The sequence below is a fragment of the Zonotrichia albicollis genome, chromosome 16, assembly GCF_047830755.1.
Source record: "Zonotrichia albicollis isolate bZonAlb1 chromosome 16, bZonAlb1.hap1, whole genome shotgun sequence".
Taxonomy (NCBI): Eukaryota; Metazoa; Chordata; class Aves; order Passeriformes; family Passerellidae; genus Zonotrichia; species Zonotrichia albicollis.
Genome location: NC_133834.1, coordinates 14,227,890 through 14,252,831, shown reverse-complemented (window position 1 = coordinate 14,252,831; position 24,942 = coordinate 14,227,890). Strand labels below are relative to the sequence as shown.

The following is a 24,942-nucleotide window of genomic DNA, read 5'->3' as shown; positions in this document are numbered from 1 at the left end:
CACTAAACCCAACCTACAGCGTTCCCGGCAGTGTGGGTTTGCCCGCAGCCCCTCCGGAGCTGGCAGGAGAGGAGAGGAAAGGTCCAGGGTGACTCTGTTTGTTGATTTGAGTGGTTGCTTGGCACAGGGTGCTCGGGGACAGCTCCTCGCTCACACCTGCCCACAGTCACCTGCCTGAGGACAATAAACGGTCCCAGCTCCAGAGGGAGCAGCAGGACCAGCCTGGGGAACAGCCTGGCTTCCGCACCAAGGAAACCTCACGAGTCTCGGATGCTCGGGGGGGACCCGAGGAGGAAGGGACACAACTCCCGGTCACCTCCCAGAGGGTGACGCGGTGGTTTTTGGGTTTTAAAGGGTTTCCTGAGCAAGGAGCAGGCGGCTGGGCCAAGGGATGGGATGGGATTGGGGATGGGGATGTGATTAAGATTGGGGATGGGACCGGAGCCTCATGCCGACGGTGGGCGTGGCCTGGCTGGCGGGCGTGGCCTGACTGTGATTGACATCTGAGCCCCGCCCAGACAGGCGTGGCCGAGCGCAGTCGGGTGAAGCCGAACACAATCGGGTCACGCCGAACAGACGAACGCACGCAGCTCCCGCTCAGCCGAACCGAGCCGAACGGAGCCGGGAGGAGCCGATTGGACCCGAACCGAGCCGGGCAGAGCCGATTGGAGCCGAGGTGAGGAGCCGTGTGAGCGAAGACGCGCCCGCCGCCCCGCGGGACCGGCGATGGCTCCTCAGCCGCCTCGCTCCTTTCCTGCTCTCTGCTCTTTGAGACCGGTGATGGCTCCTCAGCCACCCCGCTCCCTGCCCTCTTCCCTCTCTCCCTCCCTCCCGGGACCGGTGCGACCTCGCTGCTTCTCGCCCTGCCAGAGCCCCGGGACCGCTCGCGCTGCTACATGGCCGGGAAGAAGCTGATCGTGGTGTTCGGGGCCACCGGTGAGTGCGCGGGAGAGGCCCGGGCTGTGCCCTGAGGCCGTCGGTGATGCCCGAGCGGCCGGGGGCGGTGAGGAGGGTGAGCGGTGCGGGCAGCGAGCGGCGCTCGGCGCTTGTGGCGGTCGGGCCGCTCCGTCCCAGCGCATCCCGGAGCCCCGGGGCCCGCCCTGACCGCCTGCTCCCACAGGGGCCCAGGGCGGCGGCGTGGCCCGGGCGCTGCTGGACGATGGGAGCTTCAAGGTGCGCGCCGTGACGCGGAGCCCCAGGAAGAAGGAGGCGGAGGAACTGAGGCGCAGGGGAGCCGAGCTGGTGAAGGCAGATCAGGACGATGAGGCGTCGCTGGAGCGGGCCTTGGCCGGTGCCTACGGAGCCTTTATTGTCACCAACTTCTGGGAGCACTGCAGCAAGGAGAAGGAAATCGAGCAGGTACCTGTCCTGACATTAACTGGGACCATGTGTGGAATGATCTGGCAGTGGGGACAAAGTGGGGACTGCTCCTGGAGCATCCGTGGCAGCCGTGATGGTTTGAGTAGCCGGTACAGAAGACCCCAAGGCCTCCCAAACAACAGGTCCCAGTTCTTGCAAAGCCAGGACTTATTCTCTGTTCCCTTACAGTTGCATGGCTCCAGGGTCTGGTGCCTTCAGGAGTTGATAAATTTGTTATGGAGAGCATTTCCCAGGAGCTGGAGTAGCAGGAGTGGGAACACTTGGCTCCTCAGAGCCTTCCCAGGGCAGGGCTGGGACAATCACTGCCTGCAGACCTGTAGCTCTCTGTGCTTGCAGCTTTGGGGCCAAAACCCTGCAGTATCAGAGATCCCAAGGGTGGTGCTCACGCTAGTACAGATACTGCAAGGAGGCAGAGTGGCCACGCCTGGATGGCAGCAAACAAAAGATAAGATATTTTAGGGCAGGTATGTCGGCCAGGCAGGTTCTTTATGCTGGTGCTTGCATGTTTGGTGGAGCAGCAAGCTCCAAAGCTGGAGGGTGTGTGGTCTTTCTGAAGTGGGATGTGGTAAGAAGAGAATTCAGCTCCACCTGGACAAGTCACTGTGCTCTCAGCTGAGGGCTGGTGGGAGTTGGATCCTCCCCAGAGGGAAGGGGGGTGTGGGGATGATGGGGGTGTCCCATTCCTCTGTTCATGGCTGGTTCCCCCTTGGCCCAGGGACGGCGTCTGGCTGATCTGTCCAAGCGCCAGGGCCTGCAGCACGTGGTGTTCAGCGGGCTGGAGAACGTGCAGCAGCTGACAGGGGGCCGGCTGGAGGTGCTGCACTTCGATGGTAAAGGCGTGGTGGAGGAGCACTTCCAGAAAATCGGGGTTCCCACCACCATCATCCGCCTGCCCTTCTACTTTGAGAACTTCCTCTCCATCTTCAAGCCACAGAAGGCTCCGCAGGGAGATGCCCTTGTGCTGGGTAAGCTGTGGGTCACTGTGCTGTGACTGTGCCAGGGACACACTGCCAGGGCTCTGGGTTGGTAGGGTGAAGAGGCCTCTCTGAGCTTGACCACAGCAAGCTGCATGATGGTCTGCAGACCTGTTTGGTGGCCTGCATGAAATCCCCAGGATGCTGGGCGTGTTTGTGGTGCTGAGGGCTGTTCTGCAGATCCCAGAGCAGCTCTGAACACACACCCCAAGTACTTGCATTTGGGATGGTGGAGGTGGCGGTGCAGCTCATGGTGCTGCTCTGCTGTCAAGCTCAGCCCTGCTCTCCTGCCTTGCCATGCTATCATCCCTCCCTCACCTCATATCGAGAGACTGAAAACTGCTGTACCTGCTCAGAGCTGGGCTGCACTGCAGCTGGGATCAATCTCTCCACAGAGCTGCCCATGGGGGACACCCCCATGGATGGGATGGCTGTGGAGGACCTTGGGCCCATTGTGCTTTCCCTGCTGAAGTCCCCAGGGGAGTACGTTGGCCAGGTGATAGGACTCAGCACGGGCAAGCTCACCGAAGCAGAGTATGCTGCCATCCTCTCCCAGCAGACGGGCAAGACTGTGACAGCCAGCAAGGTAGGAAGTGTCCCTTGGTGTAGGTGATGTTCCTGAGGGACCCACAGCTCCTTTTGGTACAGCCCAGCACTGACACTGCCCTGTTGGCTTTGTCACTGAGCACACAGATGTGCCTGGGCAGGTCTGGGCCTGGCTCTGAGGGGTAACTGGGCTGGGAGGTCTCCAGGGGAGCCAGGGATGGGCACTTACACAACAGCTTTCTGCTGGGTGCCCTTCCCTTGAGCAGGGCTTCCCCCAGGGCTTTGCTGTGTCACCATTACACCAGACCTGGCCTCTGTGCTGTGTCACTGTTAACAACGCCCTGACCACTCCCTGCCCCTTCGTGACTTACTTTTAATCTTTGTTTGCAGTTCAGTTGTGCCTCGGGCAGCCAATACAATGGATGAGGGGTGTGGTGAAGTGCATTTCATTAGAAACAAAGCCTCTCCAATGCTCTCTGCAGTTTGTGCCCTCTCAGAAGTGCAGTGAACCAAACCCTTTGATTCAGGCAGGAAAGAATGTTTTGGGGTGCCAGGTGCCAACCTGAGTTGCTTCCTGGACCACCCAGTTTCTAGAACCCCTCAGCCATAGCTCTGGTGTGAGGAAGGGCTCCCTCATGGCTGCCCCAGCCAAGGCCAGCTGTGCCAGAGCTGGGGGTGGCCCTAGGCTGGCTGGGCTGTTCCTTTGCCCAACCCCAAAGTGCCTTGCAGAGCCCTGCGCACCAGGGGCAATGCTGTGACAGGCTGCTGTGACAGAGCCCTCATCACATCCCCTCAGAGGCTGAGGGGAAGCCCAGCAGGCTCTGAGACAGTTTCTCCCCCAATTCTGTTGGCAGATCTCCCCTGAGGAGTACGAGAAGCGGGACTTCCCTGGCGCCAAGGAGCTGGCTGCCATGTTCCGTTTCTACGCCCTGAGGCCCGACCGCAGCGTGGCTCTGACCATGAAGCTGAACCCCAGGGCCCGAACCTTCCAGCAGTGGGTGGGGGACAACAAGAACGCCTTCTGAGCCTCCCCTCCCTCCTCTGCCTCCCTGCTTTCTGCAGCAGCTAGGGGACCTGGCTGAGGTGAGGTGTGCTGCTTTCCCAGCAGTGCCTCGGGGAGAGGCTGATCTGCCCCATCTGGGCAGAGCTCAGCCCATTGCTGGTCCATGTGTGTGTCCTGCAGTGTGGGTGGGGCTATTTAGGCAGCTAGAACAAGAGGAAGGGCTGCACAGCACAGGCAGAGGGGTGGCAGAAGTGCTGCCTTTGCACTCTGTGCTCAGGGAGGTGTTGCTTTAGTCATTGTGGGTGTTTTAGGGTGGTGGGGGCTTGTTTTCCCAGGATCACCTCCTTTCCCAGGCAGCTCTGAGCCTATGGCACCATGTGGGAGGCTGAAGGTGTGTACCCAAAGGCAGTGCCTCTGGGGCAGGTATCCATTGCTGCAGGCTCCTAAGCAAACAGCAGACAGGGATTTCTCCATGGATCTGGTTTGGGCCCTGCAGGTGAGCCACTGGAGAGATGGAGGATTACTGTCAGCCCAGAAGGAGGGACTGCAGTGACTTCCTGTAACACAAAAGCTGAGCCTGATTCCTCATCACACAGCCCTGGCCCTAGTCCTTGGGCTCCTGGAGCTAATTTCAATCACTGTCCCAAGGAGCTGAGATAAAACTCGGCTTTTTCTAGACTGTCCAAGGTTCAGTGGAAAAGCCCCTTCCCCCTCACGTGCCTAAAGTACTGCTCAGCTTTGTGTTTAACGTCAATCCCAGCCCCTAGCACTGCTTGAGCCATCCAACCCTGTCCCCTCCTTGTCCCAGAGACCTTCATGCCTGTTAGGAGGGGAGGGAAAGGGGTGACAGAGCAGGTGGAAGAGTGACAAGGCAGCAAGGCACAGCATGTGTTAAATATCTTTATGAAGTCCATCTTATTTACATGGGTACAGAATCACTTTACAGAAGTTTAATCAGGAGGCAACGCGTGCTTTATTTCAGCAAATTAAGAAGGGCAAGACTACAGCATGTCCCTGCTGAACTGGTGTTGAACTGATTAGTATGTGGGCTGATGGTACCTGCACAGTATCACAAACACAGCAGGCTACAGTAACCATGGAATACTCACTGCAAGAGCTCAGCTCCATGTGGAAGGAGTGATCCACCTCACTTGCACTCTCACACAAGTAAAACAACGATGCTTTGACCAATCCTTTACGCTACGGGTGTTGCACTAAAGTAATAAAAGATTTTTGTCCCCAACTGGCCAAGGGCTCAGTAATCGACTTGTACCAGTCCAGAAGCAACAGCAGTTGTGTGGTAACTTTGTTATTTGGGGGATAACTTGAGGCAAAGTGCAGATTCCATCACTGCTCTGTGCAGGCAATCAGCAGGATAGAGAAAGCCCAGGGCTGTGAGGGAGCCAGGCCAGCTGGGCTCAGACAACACCCAGCCTCAGGGAGATTCCACTTGGAGCTGTGCAGGGCAGCAGGGCTGTCATGAAGACAAGGTTAGACCTTCCTGATCCACCAAGTCTCCTGGAGAGTTCACCAAGCACACCTGGCATTCCAAAGGGCACCTGAGTGAGCAGCTGGTGGGCTTGGCCTCCATACAGCAAACTGCTGCTCTGTGCTGGACTATTTATTTCACATTTCCTCTGGTTTGGATTCTAAATAATACTTCAACTTTAGCTTTTACCAAATAAGCTTCCAGCAGCAGTAGGGTTGTGGAGCAGCCTCCAGAGAGCCACACTTCTGCTAAGCTGTTTTTTTTCCTTCACTGCCATTTATTGGGACAGTGGGTGGGGTTTGTGTTGGTGCCTCGGTGGTCCATGGCCTCTCCAGCTGGGATTCTTGCTGTGCTGCTGACTGACATCCTGTGTTCTCCAGAGCCTGGCTGCCACAAAGATTCACCCCCAACTGCACGGATGACCTGCTGCTGGCTCCTAGTTCCCAGTAGAACGCTTTCCTGCAGTTGGAGAGAGAGGAAGGTTACAATTTCCTGGCTGTATCAGCACACAGCCCACTCTGGGAGCACCTCCCCTCCTGACCTGCTGTCACACTGTCACCCCTACAGCACAGCCAGTTTGAAGCCTGCAAAGATGCAAAGCTGAGCCCCTGGAATCCCAGACTGTGTCTGCCATAGATGATTCCAAGTCTTGGTGCTCCCTCATAAGAGGTCAGCACCAGCTGAAGCACCTGAGTTGCACTGCAGTGCTGCATGGTGGGCTTTGCTGTGCTCTGAGACAAAGGCTGGCTCCTCCTGGTGCTGTAAGCCCCTGGCAGGGGTGGGTGAATCCAGCCCCAGTGTGCCAGCACCAGCTCTGCAGCCCAGATTTGTGTGGCAGAACTGGTCCCAGTGGGACCAGCTCATGGGAACAAGCTCAGTGCTTGGAACTGGGCACAGCTCCAGCAGCAGAGCTGCAGGGGAGGCCAGCCACCTCCCCAAGCATGCACCCAGCATCTGTGCTGCTCTTTGCTGCAGCAACAATGCACTTTAATCCCTGGCTTGTTGCTCCAGGTCCCAGGGGACAGCTAGGGCTGAAAGGCCTGAGGCTAAGTGAGAAGCAACGCTGTGCTATTGTGCTTCCACCTCCCAAGGAGTGCTCAGTGTGGGGGAAAGACAACAGTGAAACACAGAGACCTCCTACCTCGGATGGGGTGTCAGGAGGTAAACATTTTCTTAAGTTTGGAAAGGAATCCCTCCTTGTTCTCCTGAGCCTCAGGCCTATCCCCGCCTGCGTCAGCGCTAGCCGTGGCCCTGCCACCTGGACACAAACAGCAAAGGGCTGCAGTCAGACACATCTCCCAGCAGGACCAGGGGGCTCTTTTGGACAGGGAATGGCCAGGAGAAAGCAGCTGCTTGTGCTGCTCCCTCCTGTCCAGGGCTGCACCTGGCAGCCTGACACAGGACTGGAGCCCTTGCAGTGGAAGCACTGGAGAGCCTGGATCCCAACAACACAACTTTGAAACAGGTGCTGAGCTGCTCCCTTCCCCTCTCCCCAGCCCTCCAACTGGCAAGGGAATTCTTGTGTTGCACAATTGAGTCAGGCACCCCACAGGCTCTGGAAACAAGTATTGGAACTGAGAGTCTGCCACTAAAAACAAATGGTGAACTCAATCACAGCCAGCCAGGACTGCACAGGGTTAAAAGATCTGTGCTGGTGGTCCCTGAAACAGGTTCTGCCTGTTTCAAGGTTGTGTCCTTGCAAAGCTGTGCAAAACCACACCAGGAGCCTGATTTGAGTCACTGCAAGCAATGCTCAGACAGTATCAAGCAGAAAATTAACTCATGTGGAACGAAAAAGACTGCAAGTATTTCAGACTGTCTAGATAAGGAATGTTAAAATTGTCCTGTATGAGCAGGTCCTGAGAATTTGTTTGTCCCTCTGAAGTGGCTATAAATGAGAACAAAGGAGACCTGTTTGCTAATCTAATTTTTTCTACAGTAAAACCATCAACAACAAGATCCCAAACGCCCCCTTGAGCTTTCTTTGTGCACAGAGAACTCGGAGCCTGGTGCTCCCCAGCCTCCCGGGCTCGGTCTGATGCAATGGGATGAAATCCCGAGGCAGGACACGCCTCCCTCAGCACAGCCCGACTCCACACTGCAACCTACTGGCGTTGTTTTAACTCACCGTGCTGCTTCATCATGGTAAAAACTGGCAGGTTTGCTATTTAAAAAATTAGTTTGAAGAGGTTATTTTTGCTCTGTGGCACACAAATGCCTTAAAAAAGCTGGAATGGAAATTCAGTGCTCAGAGCTCTCTGCCCTTTCCCCAGGGCTGACTGTAATATAGGAAAGACATATTTTCTGTATGTATAATTACCATAAAACACAACACTGGGAAGTATTTGGCAGATCTTGCACTTAAGCCTATACTCCTCACAGTAGAGCAGATCCTGGGATCATTCAGCAGCTCCAAAAGGCTCTCACCTTTGCCTAGTCACAAATGCCCTGTTGGGTTTCAAACCAAAACGAAAATCCAACAGGCTTTAAGAAGTTCATTGTTTCAATTAAGCAAAGAAAAAACTGCTTTCTAGTAGTGAGAGACAAAGTTCCTTCCTTGCTATGTTACCATGTGTTGTGCCTTTAGCTGCTCACTCTTCCAAGCACCTCATCCCTAAAACTTAGAACACAATTGCTGAATCCCAGTTTTCCATCTGGAGCTGGAGAGCAGCTCCACAGAACTCCCAGCTGCCTTCACTCCTCCATCGTGCTGGACACTGTCCACTGATCAGAGCTGCCACTGCCACCAGTGGACACTGCCAGCCCAGGTTTCCCCACACACCCAGAGCTCAGCCCAACAGAAACCCCTGAGAGCATTCCAGGAGGGGCAGCCCTGCTGTGCTCACAAGCACACTGGATTGGGATCACACAGGAAACTGGCCTGAAGCACATTTGCTTTCCTGCCTCAAGGCAAGTCCTGGTACAGGGGGAGCAGGAGGCATTCATCAGCACAGCTTGTCTGCACCCTGGAGTACTCAGTGCCTGCTCTCTGTTCACACATTTGCCCAGTAAGTACTGGAACAGAGCTTCCTGGGAAGAGGCACTCCCTGCTGAGTGCTCCAGCAGAACTGCTTCTGTTAACCAGGCTGGGCTGCCACAGGCCTGACGGTGCCCCTGGCTCACCCTGCTGCCCAGGGAACACTCTGCACTCCCACAGCAGCTGCCCAGGAAGGGGCAGCAGTGTCCCTGCTCACCTGAGGCTGTGTTGGTGACCCCGTTCACGGTGCCCTCCACGTCGGTCTCGTCCTCGGCGTAGCTCATCATTAAGGCTCGCTGGCGATCCGTCAGCCTCCTGTGGCACCAGGACACGGGCTCAGGGATGGCCTGGGCCCCCACAGCCTCCCAAACCCCCCAGCAGCACCCACGGGGGGCAGGGACTGGAGCACATTGTGTATGAATACACCCAGAATCCTTGTGCTCTTTAAATGAGCCATCTGTAAGGAACAATCTCTAGTGGAAGAGGGGACATAGGACCCACTGCATTTCACCTCATGGAATTTACACAACTTTTAAACAACATTTTTTGTGAAAAGTTCTTAAGGTTTCACAGGAACTTGTTTTAGCTGTACTTACTGAGGAACTTTTATCTTTATGTGGATGTAGTGGTCTCCGTAGCCATAGCTGTTGATCTTGGGAATGCCTTTCCCACTCATTCGAATTCTCTGGTCTGGCTGGATACCAGGGGGTATCTATAAACACAAAAGTGTCATATTTATTACTCTAATTAAACATTAGATAATAATTACACAGCTATAAAAATTATCAACTTCTCCAACAAGCTCTAAAGTAGGATGGGAGAGCTCTCATATGCTCTTGCATTGGGACACATCCAAAGCTAAGCCAGTAAGGATGGAAAAGCTTTTGTAGGAATCAGTAAAGAACCTGACACAGCCTGTAGCCCTGTAGTTTGGGGTTTGTCCAGCAATCCCTGTCTTTCCCTGTCCCTACACAGCAACAGCAAAGAAGCTGTGACCAGGCAGGTCACAAACTGCCCAAGGCTCAATCCTGAAGGAGTCTGAAAGGGAATACTGGCAGACTTGGGAGATTCTGCCCACCTCTGCTGTGCCCCAGTGCTCCATGCCCAGAGCAGTGGCACTCACCGTGATGTTGATTGTCTCATACAAGCCCTGACAGCGGGCAGTGCCTCCCAGCACAGCCTGGGCTATGGAGATGGGGAGATCCGAGTGGATATCGGCTCCGTTTCGTCGGAACACAGAGCTCTTCTGAACCTGCAGGGCAGCAAAGTCCCAAAGAGCAGTCAGCACACCTTGTTCTCCTGCTAAACTGCTCCCAAGGGTCTCAGGAAAAACTATACCATCCCAAACTGCATGGCTAAGAACTGTGAGTTAATATTTGGTGTTCTAGTAAAACACAGATCTCAACATAACTGAAATAGCCAAAGGATTGAGGGATCCCTGCCTCCTGCCTCAGGAACTCCCTCCCTAATCCTGCTGTTAGTTTATCTATGTCACTGTGTTAGCACTCTGAACAGGGGAAAGCCAAAAGTGAGAAGGAAATTAGGCACCTTTCCAGTGGCCTCACAATCTAGAAGAGAATTAAACCCTCCTGCACCATGAAAGAGGTGATGAAAAAAATTTTCTCCTCGACAGGGATGTGTGTGGCAGGAGAGGACACCCAGTGACAGCACAGGTGCACAGCAGCCCTGAAGGTGGATCTGCAGAAGGACACTTCACCAGGCAGCCTCCCTCAGCACCTCCCACAGCTCTCCTCAACTCTGCCACCCCTGCTAGCAGGCAGCTTCCTCACATTTCCAAGTCAAAAATTGGAGGCATGAAAAGCCTACTCTGCATTTTGATTCACACTACCCTAAGGGCCTGATCCTGGAACAAGCAGCGATTCTTCACGAACAGATTCAAAGTTACCCTCCTTGCTACAATGCAGATCTCCTGCAGTCTCACAAAGTTCACAGGGATCATGTTACCTCAGCTGTTCCAAAGGATCACTGGCTCTTCCTCCTCTGCCCATTCTGCCGTCCTTTCCCAGGCAGTTGAGAAGGGAACAACCAACTTACATCATAAACCAGCTTGGGATACATACCCTGAACGTAATGAAAATTTCTTTCTTCCCCACAGGCATCCGAACTGTCTGCCCGTCCTCAACACCTGCAATGAGAACAGGAGGGAATGTGACCTTGGGTTATGACATAGATGCCTACAACTCAGGCCAATCCCAAGAGCTGGCCACCACAGCCCAAAGCAGGAGGGGTCAGCACATGTTTATACTTCTGAGGTGATCCCTATGCCCCCAACACGTTTGTTACTTCAATATCTACAGAATTTTTTACAGAAATGCATTGGATTAAGGAACACTGCAGCCTCCACAAGCTGCAGGAAAATTACAGGCTGCTCACCCAGGGTGGTCTCAAAGAAGCAGAGTCTTAGTCCCACCACTGAATTCTCCCCTCTGGTGAGGAAGGCAATCAGCACACCCATGGCAAGAAAACCTTTGGAGATTCACTCTTCAAAACCTGCCTAGGATCACCCAGGCAAGAACCAAAGCTGAGGAAGGGCAGAGCAAACACCTATATCCATGGCCAGAAGGTCCATCTCATCACCAGCCCGTTTCATTGCCGAGCTCTGACTTGCTTTGCTTTAAAAAAGCTCTTACCCTGCTCCCCCATTTGCACCTAGCAGTGGCAGTAAATAACTAGAGCTCTTTAAGAGAGAGCAGCAGACAGGTACAACACTGACCAGCTGGCACAGGAACCATCACTGTCTTCTTCTGCTTGGTCTGCCCCGTGCCCCGGCACACGACGCAGGGCGTGGTGATGACGGAGCCGCGGCCGCCGCAGCGCCGGCACGTGGAGCGCATCACGAACGGGCCCGTGTTCATCGTCTCCTGGGGACAGCAAACACACCTTGGGAAATGAGGAGTGCTCACACGGGGCTTCTCACACAGCACCTCTGAGCTCTGATCACACACACAGCCTGTCAGGACACAGATACCCTTCAGACACTGGCTCTGAAATCCACTCGCCATCACATGCTGATTTCCACTGAACAGCACCACTACTCCAAGTGTCAGGTGGTGAGGGCAAGGGAAACACAGAAACACCCTCAAAGTCTAGGCTTTGATGTACAAGGAGGAACAAAGCTCCTTACAGTGCTACAAATGTCTGTGTTCTGATGAATCCAAGGACAATCCATTTACATGGATTACTGCCAGTGTCCAAGGAAACCTTATGGCGACTAAGCCCTGGACTGAAGCACTGAAGAACACAAGGAATCAGATGCAGGCAAACCCAAAGCCTGCAGCTCCATCATTACCTGCATCTTCTTATTTTATGACTACTCTTGGGTTTTCACCACCTTCCTCCCCGCCTCAAATCAAAAGATACCCATTTATTGCCTGAGGAGTTTCAGAGCTACATTATATTCACACATATACATTACATTCAGAGTACATACATACAAATTACATTCAGAGTTACATTATATTCATATGGTTTGTGGGATGTGCAGCAGCAGAGGATCCAGCCTGAAGGCTCATGCATTCAGCTGGGCACAGCACTTTAACACATAGAAAATCTTCCTAGTGCCTATTAGCATCAAGCTGACATGAACTCAGCTTTGCCTGTGATAAGCTGATGAGTGTGGTGAGAATTTTTCCCCGTGGAATGAAGTGACTCTCCCCAAGGAGGGAAAGCACAGAGCTGGTGTCCTGCTCAGCACTCACCATGCCCGTGCCATTGCAGTAGTGACAGCGCTGAGCTTTGGTGCCAGGTTCGTGTCCTTTGCCATCACAGCGCACACAGGAGTCCTGGATGTTCACCACAATCTCCTTGTTGACACCTTTTGCAGCTTGGGTGAATGTCAAATCCATGATGTACTGCACAGGAAACATGGATATAGAGCCATGACTGAGGTGTGACAGGATCTTAAGGAGACTGAGAACAGTTCAGGCTAAATACCAAACATTTAAATGCTTAAAACAGAAATTCTCAATAAAGATGACTGATCAAAAGAGGAAATTCTCCTTATATGAAAAATGTCATTTTAGTAAAACCAGGAGAACCAAACATTTCTGAAGACAATACATGAACCATCAACACTTAAAGGAGCATTTAGCTGCAACACAAAGAACAAGACAGATTTTATGGTGTGCCTCACTGCAGCATGAAGCTAATTAAGTTGCAAAATTAGGCCAATTAAGCAGCCAAACATATTGCTGGAAGGCTTGGTTTATACTTACAAGGTATTTTGTGGGTTTTAGCATTACAGATCAAAGCAGGCATAGGTAAATAAGCTGCAGCAGACACTGTGCCTCTGCAGAAATGGAACTGCTTGGCAGTACTGGGTGGTGTCAGCAAACACCAGAGAAGTAACTCTGAAAAATTATTCTGAAAAAGCCCAGAAAAAATATTCTGTCTGGAGCTGTGGGGTGTGTTCCTGCACAGCTTAGCTAAACTATGAGACTCTGCCCTTGCCATGTCACACACTGACATCCCCAGAAACAACTCCTTGCTGAAGCTCCCACAGCACTCTGTGACAGAAGCTGCGGAGAGACACTACTTTGAGTTTCTCATTCCTAAATAAAGGCACCTCTTACCTCCTGTGGCTGGTCAAAAACAGTCTGAAAATCGCCGAAAGGGGATCCTGAGAACTCCCCGAAGATCTTCCTGAAGAGCTCCTCGGGGTCGATGGAGGGGCCGCTGCTCCAGTACTGCCGCCCCGCACCGGCCCCGGCCCCGGCGGCGCCGGCCTCGAAGCTCGCGGTGCCGTAGGCATCGTACTGCTTCCTCTTCACCTCGTCACTCAGCACCTGCGGGCAACAACGGGCACTGCAGGAGCCACGAGAATCCCTGGCTGCGGGCTCACATCCTCCATATCAAGGTCTCGGCCCACTCTCAGCACCATGGGAGTGAGGGACAAGCTGCTGCTTCCCTGGTGATTCCAGGCTCATCGGCCAAAAAATGACAAGATCTTGCTCATTTATACTTACATTAAATAACTTACATTAAACAGCTGATCATTGTTATATCAGCTGAAGAGTGCTGGAATCAAAAAACAGTGAAAGTCCCTCTGCCTGAAAACCCTGCTGACAGGTTTTTTGTTTGATTATTTAAACTGACAATAATTCCATGGAAGCGACATCCATGCCAGTCACTGCTAAGGAAGGGGGAAAACTGAAAAAGCTCAAAGCAGCTTAATCAGATACTTGGACCAAGGAATTTCTTGGGACAGGTGTGCCCCAGATTGAAGTGCATCAAAAACCAGCCATGTTTTTACAGGAAATGTTTGCCCTCATCCATGCTCTAGTCTTTCCTCCTTCTCATCACAACAAAATCCTGCTATTACCTCGTAGGCTTCTGCCAGCTGAGAGAACTTCTCCTTCGCTTTGGGGTCGTCCTTGTTTGTGTCAGGGTGGTATTTCTTTGCCAACTAAAAAACAAAAACCAACTCTTAGGGATAGGCAGGAGTTATTTACTTATGCATATCTCACATGCCAGGATAAAACACATCAGGCAGAGCCTGGCATTCACTAGATGCATTCCCGGGAACTAAAACCCTTCATTTTAATTTATCAACCCAAAATCACGAACTACAGGAGCTGCTCCTGATCTTCTGAGCAATCCCAGATCCTTCTGGAAGGAGACAAGCAGTGACAGCACAGGCAGCCAATGCTTTGGAAGCGATCCCCAAGGCCATGTGCTGAGCTTCCCCAGTGCCTCCTCCCGTTGTCTGCAGCGGTTCCGAGCACGGGGCTGGATTCGTTCCGTGCCCCGGCGGAGGGGCAGCGCTGGGGCCCCGCCGCACCTGGTAATAGGCCTTCTTGATCTCCTTCTGCGTGGCGGTGCGGGGCACCCCCAGCACCTGGTAATAATCCTCCTTGGCGCGGGCCGCGCTGCTGTGGAAGGCGGCGGAGGCGACGGCGGCAGCGTGTTTCGTCCCTGCAGGAGAGGAGAGAGAGGAGCCGCCGTGAGGGCCGGGCCGGCTGGAGGAAGGGACACGGCCGGGGGAAAAGACTCGCGCCCCACCGTCCCGGCCCGGCCGACCCCGGAGCGCTCACCGGCGGCGCACAGCCCGGCACGGAGCAGCAGGAGGCGGCGCGGGGCGCGGGCGGGCGGGGCGCGGAGCCCGCGGAGCAGCAGCAGCAGCGGCGGCCGCGCGTTCCCCGCCCCGCGCCCCGCGGCCGCCCCGACCCAGCGCGACGCGCTCCCGGCCGCCATCTTGGCCCGCGCGCGGCGCTGCGCCTGCGCACCCTTCGGCGGGGACGGGCCGCGCATGCGCACAAGGCCGCGGCGGTGGCTGCGCCATGGTTACGCATGCGCGGGGCTCGGCGGGGCCGCGGGGATGGCGGCGGGCGGGGGGGGGGGGGCGTGGAGCGGTGGCGGGGCCCGGCAGCACCGGGCAGGGAGCGCGCGGGGACACGGCCGGGACAGTGGGCACTGCCCCGTGACAGCCTCGTGCGGCGGGGTGCGAACCCTGCCCTCTGCTCCGCCCTTCAGGGCCGCTCTTCCTCTCCCCTAGCTGTGACATATCTCCCAGGATGGAATAAAGGCTCTGAAAGCGCAGCGGGTGCAGTGCCACACGCCCACGCTCCCGCGGCACAGCAGCCTGGCACGGCACCCGCGGCAGGCAGCACAGCAGCTTTCCTCTGCAGAGGGGGAGCACGATTCGTGCCAGGCGCGTCTCTCTCCCGCCCTCGGCACCGGGGCTGGCGCCTCCGAGCGCTGCTCAGCCGGGCTCGGGCCCGCGGCGCGGGGGAGGCTCCGCCGGGCTGAGCGGGGACGGGGCCGCGCCGCTCCCGCTGCCCACACGGGCCCTGTCCCCGCTGTCCTAGCCCGGGTCAAAGTGGGGCAGGAGGCCTGGCCTCCAGCGGCATGGGTCACACCCGGGCTCCACAGGGCTCAGCGGGCTCGAATCCAGCGCTCCCTCCTCCTCCTCCCTCCCCGCAGCCGTGAGCACACGAAGGTCTCTGTTCACCGCAGGCTGCCGGCCGAGGAGGAGGCGATCACGCCGAGCCCACGGCACTGCAAACCTCCCGCTGGCCCCGTGCCCCCGGCCAGAGCCCGACGGAACCGCTGCCCCTGTGCGGGAGGAGAGCTGGGTGCCAGCCGGGGGCACAGCGAGCCTCGGGGGAAGGGGCCGGGATCCCCGGACCGCGGGTCAGTCACCCCAGGGCTGGCTCCGGTGCCGGGGCTGGAGGCTCTGGCGGGGGTCCGAGTAGCCGGGGCTGGGGTCTGTGCCCCGCTCACGGTGACAGCAGGACACACGTGGGGAGTCCGGCGGGGCTGGCTCAGGGGCGGAGCCGGTCCGGGGCGGGGCTCGGGGCGGGCGGAGCGGCGGGGCCGGGCCGGGCCGGGCCGGGCTGGGCACGGCTCGGAGCGGTACAACCGGAGCACCATGAACCGCTTCAAGGCGTCCAAGTTCCGGCACACCGAGGCGCGGCTGCCCCGCAGGGAGGTGAGCGCTGCGGGACCCGCCGGTACCGGGGGATGGCGGGGGCGGCGGGGCCGGGGCTGCGGGCGGGCAGGGACAGGGACGGGCACGGGCACAGGGCAGGGCCGGCCCCGCCCCGCGGCACCGGCAGGGCGCGGTCCGGGCCCCGCGGCATCCCCGGTGCGGCGGGGCCGTGCCCGGGGCTCCCGGCCGCCGTGCGGGTGCGCTGCCCGGGCGGCCCCTCCTTGGCACCCGGTGCTGCTCATGCCGGTGTCGGCGGAGGATCCCGGCCCCGGGGCGCTCCGCAGGTGGGGCTGGAGGGGAGCCCTAACCCTGTCCCGGGCCGATGCAGCCCCCTGGCTGGCATGGGGTACCCGTCCCGCGGTGCCTGCTGCCCTCCTGCCACTGGGCACGGCTGGCACACGGTGCATCCCCGGTTCTTGCTGCCCGCTGCCGTTCGGTATCTCACCCTCCTGGTCTGTGCCAGCCGGGGAACCACGCACCGAGTGTGAAACGCTGGGCCTCGCTCCTGCCATGCTGCTGTGCCACCCCGCTGCTGTGCCACCCTGCTGTGCCACCCCGCTTCCGCGGGCACGGAGGAAGTGCCAGACCCCACGGGTGCCACTGAGCCCCATCTCCCTGGCCATGAGCAGTGGAGCTTGGCACCGCTGGGGCTGGGCAGCACAGAGCCATGTGGTGCCCAGCTCTGGCCTCTGCTCCGTGAATAACCAGCCCCAGTCATGCCAAGCATCACGATCCATCCTGGCATGGTGGGTAGCCCTGCCCTGCTGTCCCCCAAACCACAGAGCTGGGCTGGGCCAATCTCCCAGGTCCCTGTCCCTACAGATTTCGCAGGGCAGAGGTCGAGATGCAGGGCTGGGTGACTCACATCAGGGGGTGTTACCAGGACACACAGCCCTTTTGGGGGCTCCCCAAGCTGGGTACCCTGCACCCAGCACCCCCTCAGCACCGTGGCCATGAGTGAGGCTTCTGCTGCTCCCAGCCCTTGGGTGTGCACACACTCCCTCTCTGTAACTTCCCAGCCAAGCTGTCCTTGCACGCACCCATGGCCTGTGCTCACACGCCTCTGCAAATCCAGCAAGCACCCAAAACATCCTCTGAGCTTCAGCTGTGGGAGGGGACACGGTGCCCCCATGCCCATGGCGTGCCAGCCTGAGTGTGGCTCTGGTCACTGAAATCTCTGTGGGATGAATGTTTGTGAATTCCAAGGTCCAGATGAGTCACTGGCAGTGGGGAGTGTGGCTGTGCAGGACATGGCATCCTGCAGGGACATCCCATCTCTGCTGTCCTGGTGCTGGTTCCATGGTGGAGGAGCTCTGAGGGGCAGCATACCCTCACTGTGTGCAGGACCTGCTCTGCAAGGCCTTTCCAAAAGGCTTTTCCCATTCAGGCATGAAACATATCCTTGGAAGTGAGGCCACGCACTCCCCGTAGGGCAGCAGGTGGAGAAGGAACTCTTGTCACCAAGCCCATCTCAGGTGTCACAGCAGGAAGCTGGGCTGTGTCCCCAGCTGAGCAGCTGTTTATGGAGGCACAAGAGACACCCGACCTGGCTGGATCAGGAAGCGCAGTGTAAACATCAGGGATCACATCTGATGCTGCTCTTCAGGCCGCATCTGCAGGGCTCTGCTGCCAGATGGCCCTTGAGAGCTCACAGTTTGTTCCAGGGATGTAGCCAGGATGGCTTCATGTGCTCTCCTGGCCGTGCTGCCACGCTGCAGGGAGGATCACTGCCTTGAGGGCTGCTGCCTGTGTCCGGGGAAACTGTGGGGTCAGCATGGATCAGCTCTGTGCTACCTCGCTGCAGGGATCCTGCTGGCACCCCTGGCTGCTGGGGGCCACATGTGGCTGGTGTCACATCTGGGGGCTCAGTGCAGGGTGATGGGATGCAGATAGTGCGACTTATTCCAGGGTCCTGCTCATGCTCCTGCCCTGTTCCCCATCCCCAGTGCACCCCCTGCCCACATGCTGGATGTGGGGACAGAAACCGGCCTTTGGCAGGAGAAGGGTTAACAGGTCTGCACAGCTGTCAAGGGAGGAAGTGCTGCAGGAGCCAGAGCTCCCTGTCAGGCCTCAAACGGAAGTTGTGCAAGCAGAGGAAACCTGGGGCTCGTGGTTTCCCTTCCCTACCCAGGTATCTGTTCAGTCTGTGGAGTATCCACTACTCTGGACACCCACTGCAGCTCCAGGGGTGGCTGTGGGCACACAGGCCTGTGCCAGCCATAAACCACCTGCCAGTGCCACTGTCAAGGGTTGGACTTGGCCCTGGGAGTGCCAGGGAGCTCATGGCCCCTTGAGGTGGGGTGTCTGTGTGGCCTGGAGTGGGGCTGGCTGTCCCAGGGCCCCACGAGTGCAGTGCTCAGCCCTGGGACACACTGCGGAGTGGGAGTTTGGTTTTGGGGCTGTGATGCAGCTCCTTGGCTGTGTGTATGTGTGAGATGTGTGCTGCTGGAGGTGTTTATTGGCCTCTGTCAGCCACAGCTTGACCCTGTGATGCTTCACAGCCCAAGAGCTTTCATCCCATCCGGATTCTCTGGCACCAGTTTATTGCAAAGACCTCTGAGTGCTTCCCACAGTGGGACAGCCCAGAGATGGCACAGTCTGGGAGCTGGGATGCTCCTGTGTCCCACCCTCTGGCCCCAGTGAGTGTCTGTGCTTTGTGACAGGAGCAGGAGCAGCCACCACATTGGCCCGGGACACCCCAGAGGTTGGGATAATCCCACTGGCATTCCAGTCTCCATCTCTCCATGGGCATGGCAGCTTCTCTGGGGCTGGGGGCTCTGCCCATGCTGTGCCAATGCTCTTGCAGCCCTGCCATAACAAACAGCCCCTGATGAGGTTTTTCCCTCTGTTTCCCAGGCCTGGATCAGTGGTATCCGAGCGGGCTCTGTCCCCTCCTGTGGCAGCCATGTCAAGGCCAGCTGCCGCTGGATCGCCTTCAGCGCCGAGGCTGCCGGTGAGGCACAGGGGTCCCAGCACTGCTTGGGGGGTGGGATGGGTTTGTCCCAGGGGTCTGGGTGGTGGGTGAGTCCCCCCAGCCCCAGGGACACCAGGGTGAGTGGAGGAGGCTTTCCCTGAGATCCTCCAAAGTGCTGGCAGCCCCACACCTCGTGGCTGGCAGTGCAAAGCTGGGTGCCCCTCATGTGCCCCAGGCTGGGGGGATTCCTGACCTGCTCCTGTGCCCTCTCCTGCAGGTGTGCTGGGCATTGTGCCCCTGGAGTGCCAGGATGGGGGCAAGAGGACCATATCTCAGCTCTGCTGCCACTCAGGTGGGTGTCAGTGCCACCTCCCACCTCCACAGGACGTGTTTGGCCCCAGGGGCTGAGTCCAAGCCTGGCAGGCCATGGTGGGCTGTCTGCCAGGCAAGGGACATGGGGACCAGCCAGGGACCATCACCTGGGGACAGGGTGACACACTAAGGGGCTCTGCCGGGCTGGAATCAATCCATGCTCCTTCATCTCTCAGGCTGCACTGAGGCCTGAACATGTAGCTCTTCCTCTCCCCCTTCCAGCACAGCCTTTACACATTACTCATAGCACACCCTGAAATTCCCAGTACACCCAGTGCCAGGCTGGAGCTGGCATCACTGGGGCATCACCGCCTGCAGTGGCAGGAGGAACAGGCTGGAGCAGAGCTCTGATGTGGGCAGTGAGTGTGGCAGGGAAGAGGCAGTGGCAGCATCACTGTGGCAGAGGAGCAGGGCTGTGAAACACTCTGGTGGGCACAGGGAGGGGTGGTGCCACCTCAGGGTGCCCACCTCAAGGTTCTGGAGCAGCACTGGCAGCCTGAGGGGCACTGAGCACACATTTCCCCAGAATTACACCAGAGCAGCAAGGTGGGAGCTGGTTGCAGCACTGCCTCCCTGCGTGTGTGCCCTGGCAGGGCCGTGCAGGGTGCCCAGCCCGTGCCACCCCAGCCCCTGGCAGCAGGAGCTTCCTCGGGCTGGAAGAGCAGGCAGTGAGTTCTTGTGCTCCCTGGGAAGCACCAGAGGGGCGCACGGGAGGCAGCGCCATCCCACGGCTTCCTAATGGGATCGGCAGGATCCTTTGAAGCGGCTGTGCCGGAGCAACGCCTCCTCCCGTGGCAGGAATGGATTTTCTCTCCTCCCGGGTGGATGCAGCCGAGCGAGCTGCCTGCTCTTCATGCCTCCGGGGCCTGTCTCCTGGAAGCAGAAAAGTACACAGTGACCTACTTTTCTGAGCGTGCCAAATGCATCCGAGGGGCTGCTGCTGCTGCTGCTGCTGGTGCCAGCCCTTCTCCCGCCAGGCCGGAGCATCCCTGGCGCTGGCATGCCAGCCCGGGGTGACAAAGGAGCCTTGTCACCAGCGTGGCTCCAGCAGGACATGGCACAGACACTCTGGGGCTGTCCCTGCTGTGCCCTGTGCCCTGTGGGGGTGTCAGTGCATGGATCAAACAGGGGGATGCCCCCTCCAGGGTTCCTACCCCTGCCAAAGGGGTGCAAGGCCCTGAGGGACAGAGTGCAGGGACTCAGGCATTCACAGCAAAGCTCTAAAACGCCTGGATGGGGCTGAAACTGCCCCCCACTGCTGAATGTGTAGGGAAGGAATCAGGCTGGGAAGAGCAGAGGGGCAGACACACTGTCTGCAGGGGAAAGTGGGGACAAACCTCTGCTCTTCTCCTTCCAGATGTGGTCACAGACTTTGACTTCTCCCCCTTTGATCAGCTCCTGCTGGCCACAGGCTCTGCTGATGAGACGGTGAGTGCTCAGTGACGGGGGACAGACACCTTGTGACCCCCAGGGTGTTTCTGGGAGTCACTGCAGGGCTGGAGTGATGGGAGTGAGAGGAGCATGGGGAGGAGGGTGCCAGCTTTGGGAGAGAGGAGTGGGACATCCCCAGGGAGGGGGACAGAGCACATGGTCAAGGATCAGCCTCCTCCCATCTGGGACCTGATCCCACCGAGCTGCAATGGGGAATCACCTGGGAATGCTCAGGAACCGGAGCTGAGGAAAGCAGCGAGCCCAGGTGGGCCAGGGTCCTGCTCACCTGCCCTGGCACTGACCCCCTCTCTCCTGGGGCTGCAGGTGAAGGTGTGGCGCCTCCCCGAGGGTGGCCAGGACATTCCCAGTGGCTCAGGGCTGACCCTGGGGCCCGGGGGGGCTCCAGTGGACACTCTGCAGTTCCACCCCACGGCAGACGCTGTCCTGGCCAGTGGTGCAGGGAGGAGAGTCACTGTGTGGGACCTGGGCCAGCAGCAGCCCCTGACAGGTAGGCAGGGCTGTGACTGCCCATGACACGTGTCCTCCTGTGTGTCTCTCCATGTGTCCTCCCCCTGTGTCCTCCCTGTGTGCCTGTTCCATGTGTCCTCACTGTGCCAGTGCCTGGGCTCGGGGCCTGACCTCGGTGTCACCAAACAGGCAGCTCAGGTGGCATTTTGGGCAGGGCACCACAGCCCCTTGTGCCCCTGCACTCTGATGCAGAGGTGTGAAACACTCTGGTGCTGCCCAGGTGTCCACAGGAGCTCTGCTGGGGATCCCCTGGGTGACAGGTCCCTCTCTCTGCATGCCCAGGGCATGGGTGGATGTGGGTGCTTGCTGAGCAGCCTTGCCCAGACCTCAGCCACCCTGAGGGGGAGAGGAGATGGGTGGCAGCGTGGGTCTGTGGCTTTCCCAGGGCTCCTGCTCTTTGTTTACAGCTGCCAGCAGCACTGGAACGCTCCCTGCACAGACACAGCAGTGTCCCACTGCATCCTGCTGCCACCCAGATCATTTCTCCTGGGAATATTCTGGCTGGGAGAGTGATAGCTCCTGGCCTGCCTGCAGGAGGAACCCTGCTTGATCCTGTCCCTGACCGTGCTTTATCCCCACAGTCCTGGATTCCCACGGGGACCAGCTGCAGAGCCTGACCTGGAAGCGAGATGGGCGCCTCCTGGGCACCTCCTGCAAGGTGAGCAGTGCCAGGGGGCACCTCGGGGCGGCACGGTAGGGATGGGCTGGATGCATCCTGATCCTGGGGGCCACCCGTTCCACAGAATCCCACAATGGTTTGGGTTGGAAGGGATCTTAAATTCGTCTCGTTCCACCCATGGGCAGGGACACTTTACCTTAGCCCGGGGTGCTCGGAGCTCCATCCAGTCTGGCCTGGAACACTTCCAGGCACGGGGAGCGTGGAGGGACGGGAAGTTTGGGTGTGGAGAGGGGCAGGAGCGGGGTCAGCGAGCCCGCGGGGAGGAGGAGGGACGGGAGCAGCGCTAGATGGCGCCGGCCGCTCGCTGCGGGACGCGCCGGGAACGGCGGCGGGGCGGGCGTGCAAGGAGTGTGCAAAGGGAGTGTGCGAGGGGAGTGTGCAAGCCACAAGCCCCCCAGGCCGTGCCGGAGGCTCAGCAGGCCGCTCTGAGCGCACAGCCCCAGCCCCAGAGCTGGGGAGGGAGGGAAAGCGAAGGGTTCGCGGGGGGAGCCCCGGGGGCAGCCCGGAGCCCGGCCCGGCCCGCAGGGATGAGCCGGGGTCCCAGCGCATGGATGGAGCCCCGTGCCAAGCGTGAGAGCTGGGCACAAGGGGTGCAAGCCCAAGCCGTGCAGGCTGGGGTGTGGATCTGCCCCTGTGGCTCTGGCTGGGGTGTGGATCTGCCCCTGTGACTGTGGCTGGCACAATGCGTGCTCCCCAAACAGCCCCCTGGCAGCAGGGCTGGCACCCGGGCACCCCCTTGCTGCCTCTGTGCCCTGCCAGCCGTGCCCCCTTTGGCAGAGGGGTGCCAGGCAGGAAGGGGATCGTTCTCCTGCAGCACTGTCAGGATGGCATCTGAGGGTTGGGCTCCAGCCTTGATCCTACTTGGAAAGCTCCCTCCTTTTCTGGGAGCAGTTTTGAGTGTGTTGGGGTTCTGGGGGTGCCCCCTGCCCACGATGTGGGAGGACACAGTGCAAGCCATCCATAGGGATAGGCACTGCAGGCAGGAGAGTGATGGGCAGGAAGGGGAGGGCTGCTCTCTCCAGCCTTCTGCCTTTTGCATCCTGACATCCCACTGGCCCTAAGGTCCTTAACCCTCCTCTGTTTTCTTTTATCTCACCAGGACAAGAAACTGCGGATCTTTGACCCCCGAGCAGGCCCAGCTGCCTCCCAGGTATGTCCCCTCTGGATGTGCTGCAGGCAGCCCTGCCCAGGCTCCAGGGGGGTGAGCTTTGGTCCCCCAGGCCATGCCAGCCCTGGCTGGGAGATGCCAGGAGCTGAGGGCATGGGGAATAGGGCTGTCCCCTTAACCCTGGTGGGGTTCAGCAGGGGGGCCCTGCCCTCCCACCAGGCCAGGGAGCACCCCCAGTGCAGTGGCACATGCCCCCTGTGCGTGTGAGGGCTCTGGGCTCCCTGCCCTGTGGGAGCTGGACCAAAGGCTCTTGGGCACGAGGACCCACCAAGGGCAAGGGCTGGGCAGCTGGATCTGCACAACTCAGCAAATAACAGTGATTAGGAAATAAGGAGAGAATTTAAGCCCTGACGTCAAGTTCAAACAGCCTCTTATTAGAGGTTTCCTGTGGCTTGGGGGCTCTGGCTGCAGAAGGGGCTGGAAGCCCTTGGGAAGGGAGGGATGCAGTGGAGAACAGGGTAAGAGGGTTGCAGTGGACTCTGTCATTCCTGCTGGTGCATCTCCTGCTGCCTGTGGGCTCACGAGCCAATGGCTGTGGTGACAGTGCCCAGGCACAGTGATGGAAGGGAGCCAGAACTCCAGGGCTGCACCAGGACTTCCCACCTGCTCCTGCACATAACCCAGGTGCTGAGCTCCCCAAAGGCCCCTGGGTGCTTCCTGCAGTACAAATGATGCCCTGACCCTTCAGGCAGCCTTATAAACACCCCAGCACAAAAAATAAACACAGACCCAGCGGTGACACGTGCGGACGAGCCGGGGCAAAGTGCTCCCAGCACTCCAGCGGCAGCCACAACCCTGTCCCGCTCCAGTTGCCTCAGCATGGCTAGAAGAGCCCATTCTCTACTCCAAAATTTATCCACTGCTGGCCTCAGTGCTCCCCTCCCCTCGTGGCCCCCCTTCTCCCCCTGCCAGACCTGTCGGCTTGTCTGATGGTGGAGCTGTGAGTGCGATGGGCTCGAGCCAAGTCTCCTGGGGAGGGTGGACTCTGTCTCGCTGAGCTATTAAAAATAACGTGTGAATGATGGTGGCTGTTCAAAGCAGGCAGTTCACTTCCCTCCTCTGCTGTCTGATCCAGCCCGGGGCCGGCACTCTGTGTTTGCCAAGAGAAATATTCACCTTCACTGCCGCGGCCCTGCCCGGCTGCCTCGCAGTGGATAGAGATGTTTAGTCTTGGAGAAGTGCTCTGCTGAAGGGGAAAACTTTAAAATGCCATAAATCCTCTGGAACTTTGCGCAGGGCTCGCTTAGCCAAGAAGAATAATGCTCCTGGGTTTTGTTCTTTTCTTTTTTCCCCATTGCTGGAGGGCTGGGTTGGTTGGAGAGTCTCCTTCTCCCCCCGGGTGATGCCGGGGCCGTGCCAGCACCTGGCAGGCTCCTGGCTTTGAAGTTGCCTGGGTTTTTTTGCTGCAGGATGGGTTTCCCAGCTGTGCTGGCCCTGCAGCACCGTGGGCTGGGTTTCCTCACAGCCAGCACAGGGTCCTGCTGCCGGCTCACCCTGAGCCCTGTGTGGAGCTGAGAGCCAGCCCCAGGCTGCTCCTCCGGCTGGATTTCTTAATTTGCCAAGCCTGCCTCATTAAACATTCCTTTGTTTAGAGCAGGGGAAAAGAATTGAGAAGGAGCTAAAATAAGCTCAGGGAGGAGTGGTCGCTCCTCCTAATGCCTGCTGCTCTCTCAGGTGCCATGGATGTGGCACAATGGGGTTGGGGACCGAGGGTGGGTGACAGGGAGGGTGACTGGCAGGCTGCCACACCCTGTGGCCGTGTCCCCGCCAGGTCCTGACCCTCCATTCCCAGCTATGCCCTTAGCAGCTATTTTGAGCCTATCCCAGCAGCGGGCAGACGCGTGTGACGCAGCGTGGCTGGGGGCTGGCTGACCCCGTGGGGTGCCTGGTATGTACCCGGGGCCATCATTTCCCTTGGGAGAGCAGTGGCTTCATCCTGCTGGATCCCCATCCTTTGTTGCAGCCCCTTTGTGAGCGTCAGGGCTGTGCTCACACCCTATTGCTGCTCTCAGTGCCCTAAACTGGCAGCGG

The 24,942-nt window shown here is 58.3% G+C and overlaps 3 protein-coding genes across 5 annotated transcripts in view; 2 read left to right on the top strand and 1 right to left on the bottom strand.

Annotated features, from left to right (window-relative positions):
* Positions 1-497: 497 nt before the first annotated feature.
* NMRAL1 (NmrA like redox sensor 1) lies at positions 498-5,149 on the top strand. The gene is made up of 6 exons (XM_005496855.4): positions 498-676; positions 871-936; positions 1,121-1,359; positions 2,096-2,345; positions 2,750-2,940; positions 3,755-5,149. Exons 2-6 carry the CDS (start codon positions 897-899, stop codon positions 3,923-3,925), a joined length of 891 nt encoding a protein of 296 aa, XP_005496912.2. The 5' UTR covers positions 498-676; positions 871-896; the 3' UTR covers positions 3,926-5,149.
* Positions 4,790-14,662, bottom strand: DNAJA3 (DnaJ heat shock protein family (Hsp40) member A3). Of its 2 annotated transcripts, XM_074552668.1 has the most exons (12): positions 14,423-14,662; positions 14,170-14,303; positions 13,711-13,794; positions 12,962-13,174; positions 12,089-12,241; positions 11,104-11,251; positions 10,451-10,515; positions 9,493-9,621; positions 8,966-9,081; positions 8,587-8,684; positions 6,534-6,650; positions 4,790-5,851 (listed from the first exon to the last, which is right to left on the bottom strand). In XM_074552668.1, exons 1-11 carry the CDS (start codon positions 14,637-14,639, stop codon positions 6,547-6,549), a joined length of 1,461 nt encoding a protein of 486 aa, XP_074408769.1. In that variant the 5' UTR covers positions 14,640-14,662; the 3' UTR covers positions 4,790-5,851; positions 6,534-6,546. The 2 variants fall into 2 exon arrangements, with proteins under 2 accessions (XP_074408769.1, XP_074408770.1); XM_074552669.1 differs by lacking the exon at positions 6,534-6,650.
* A 1,001-nt stretch (positions 14,663-15,663) lies between these two features.
* Positions 15,664-24,942, top strand: part of LOC102060842 (mitochondrial import inner membrane translocase subunit TIM16) — a 37,688-nt gene continuing 28,409 nt past the window's right edge. For both annotated transcript variants that reach the window (XM_074552962.1, XM_074552960.1), the window contains exons 1-7: positions 15,664-15,819; positions 18,676-18,772; positions 19,011-19,085; positions 20,463-20,533; positions 20,861-21,044; positions 21,646-21,722; positions 22,843-22,893. In XM_074552962.1, the coding sequence (XP_074409063.1) occupies positions 15,760-15,819; positions 18,676-18,772; positions 19,011-19,085; positions 20,463-20,533; positions 20,861-21,044; positions 21,646-21,722; positions 22,843-22,893 (615 nt within the window). In that variant the 5' untranslated portion in view covers positions 15,664-15,759. The remainder of the gene's footprint in view (positions 15,820-18,675; positions 18,773-19,010; positions 19,086-20,462; positions 20,534-20,860; positions 21,045-21,645; positions 21,723-22,842; positions 22,894-24,942) is intronic.

Bases quoted from the DNA above. Each gene is read 5' to 3' on its own strand.
- NMRAL1 (XM_005496855.4), top strand. From the start codon at position 897: ATGGCCGGGAAGAAGCTGATCGTGGTGTTCGGGGCCACCG. The intron at 1,360-2,095 runs GTACCTGTCCTG...CCCTTGGCCCAG, and splicing joins AGGAGAAGGAAATCGAGCAG to GGACGGCGTCTGGCTGATCT. The intron at 2,941-3,754 runs GTAGGAAGTGTC...TTCTGTTGGCAG, and splicing joins AGACTGTGACAGCCAGCAAG to ATCTCCCCTGAGGAGTACGA.
- DNAJA3 (XM_074552668.1), bottom strand. From the start codon at position 14,639: ATGCGCGGCCCGTCCCCGCCGAAGGGTGCGCAGGCGCAGCGCCGCGCG. The intron at 9,082-9,492 runs GTGAGTGCCACT...TTGTGTTTATAG, and splicing joins ATGAGACAATCAACATCACG to ATACCCCCTGGTATCCAGCC. The intron at 8,685-8,965 runs GTAAGTACAGCT...CTGGTGCCACAG, and splicing joins ATAAAGATAAAAGTTCCTCA to GAGGCTGACGGATCGCCAGC.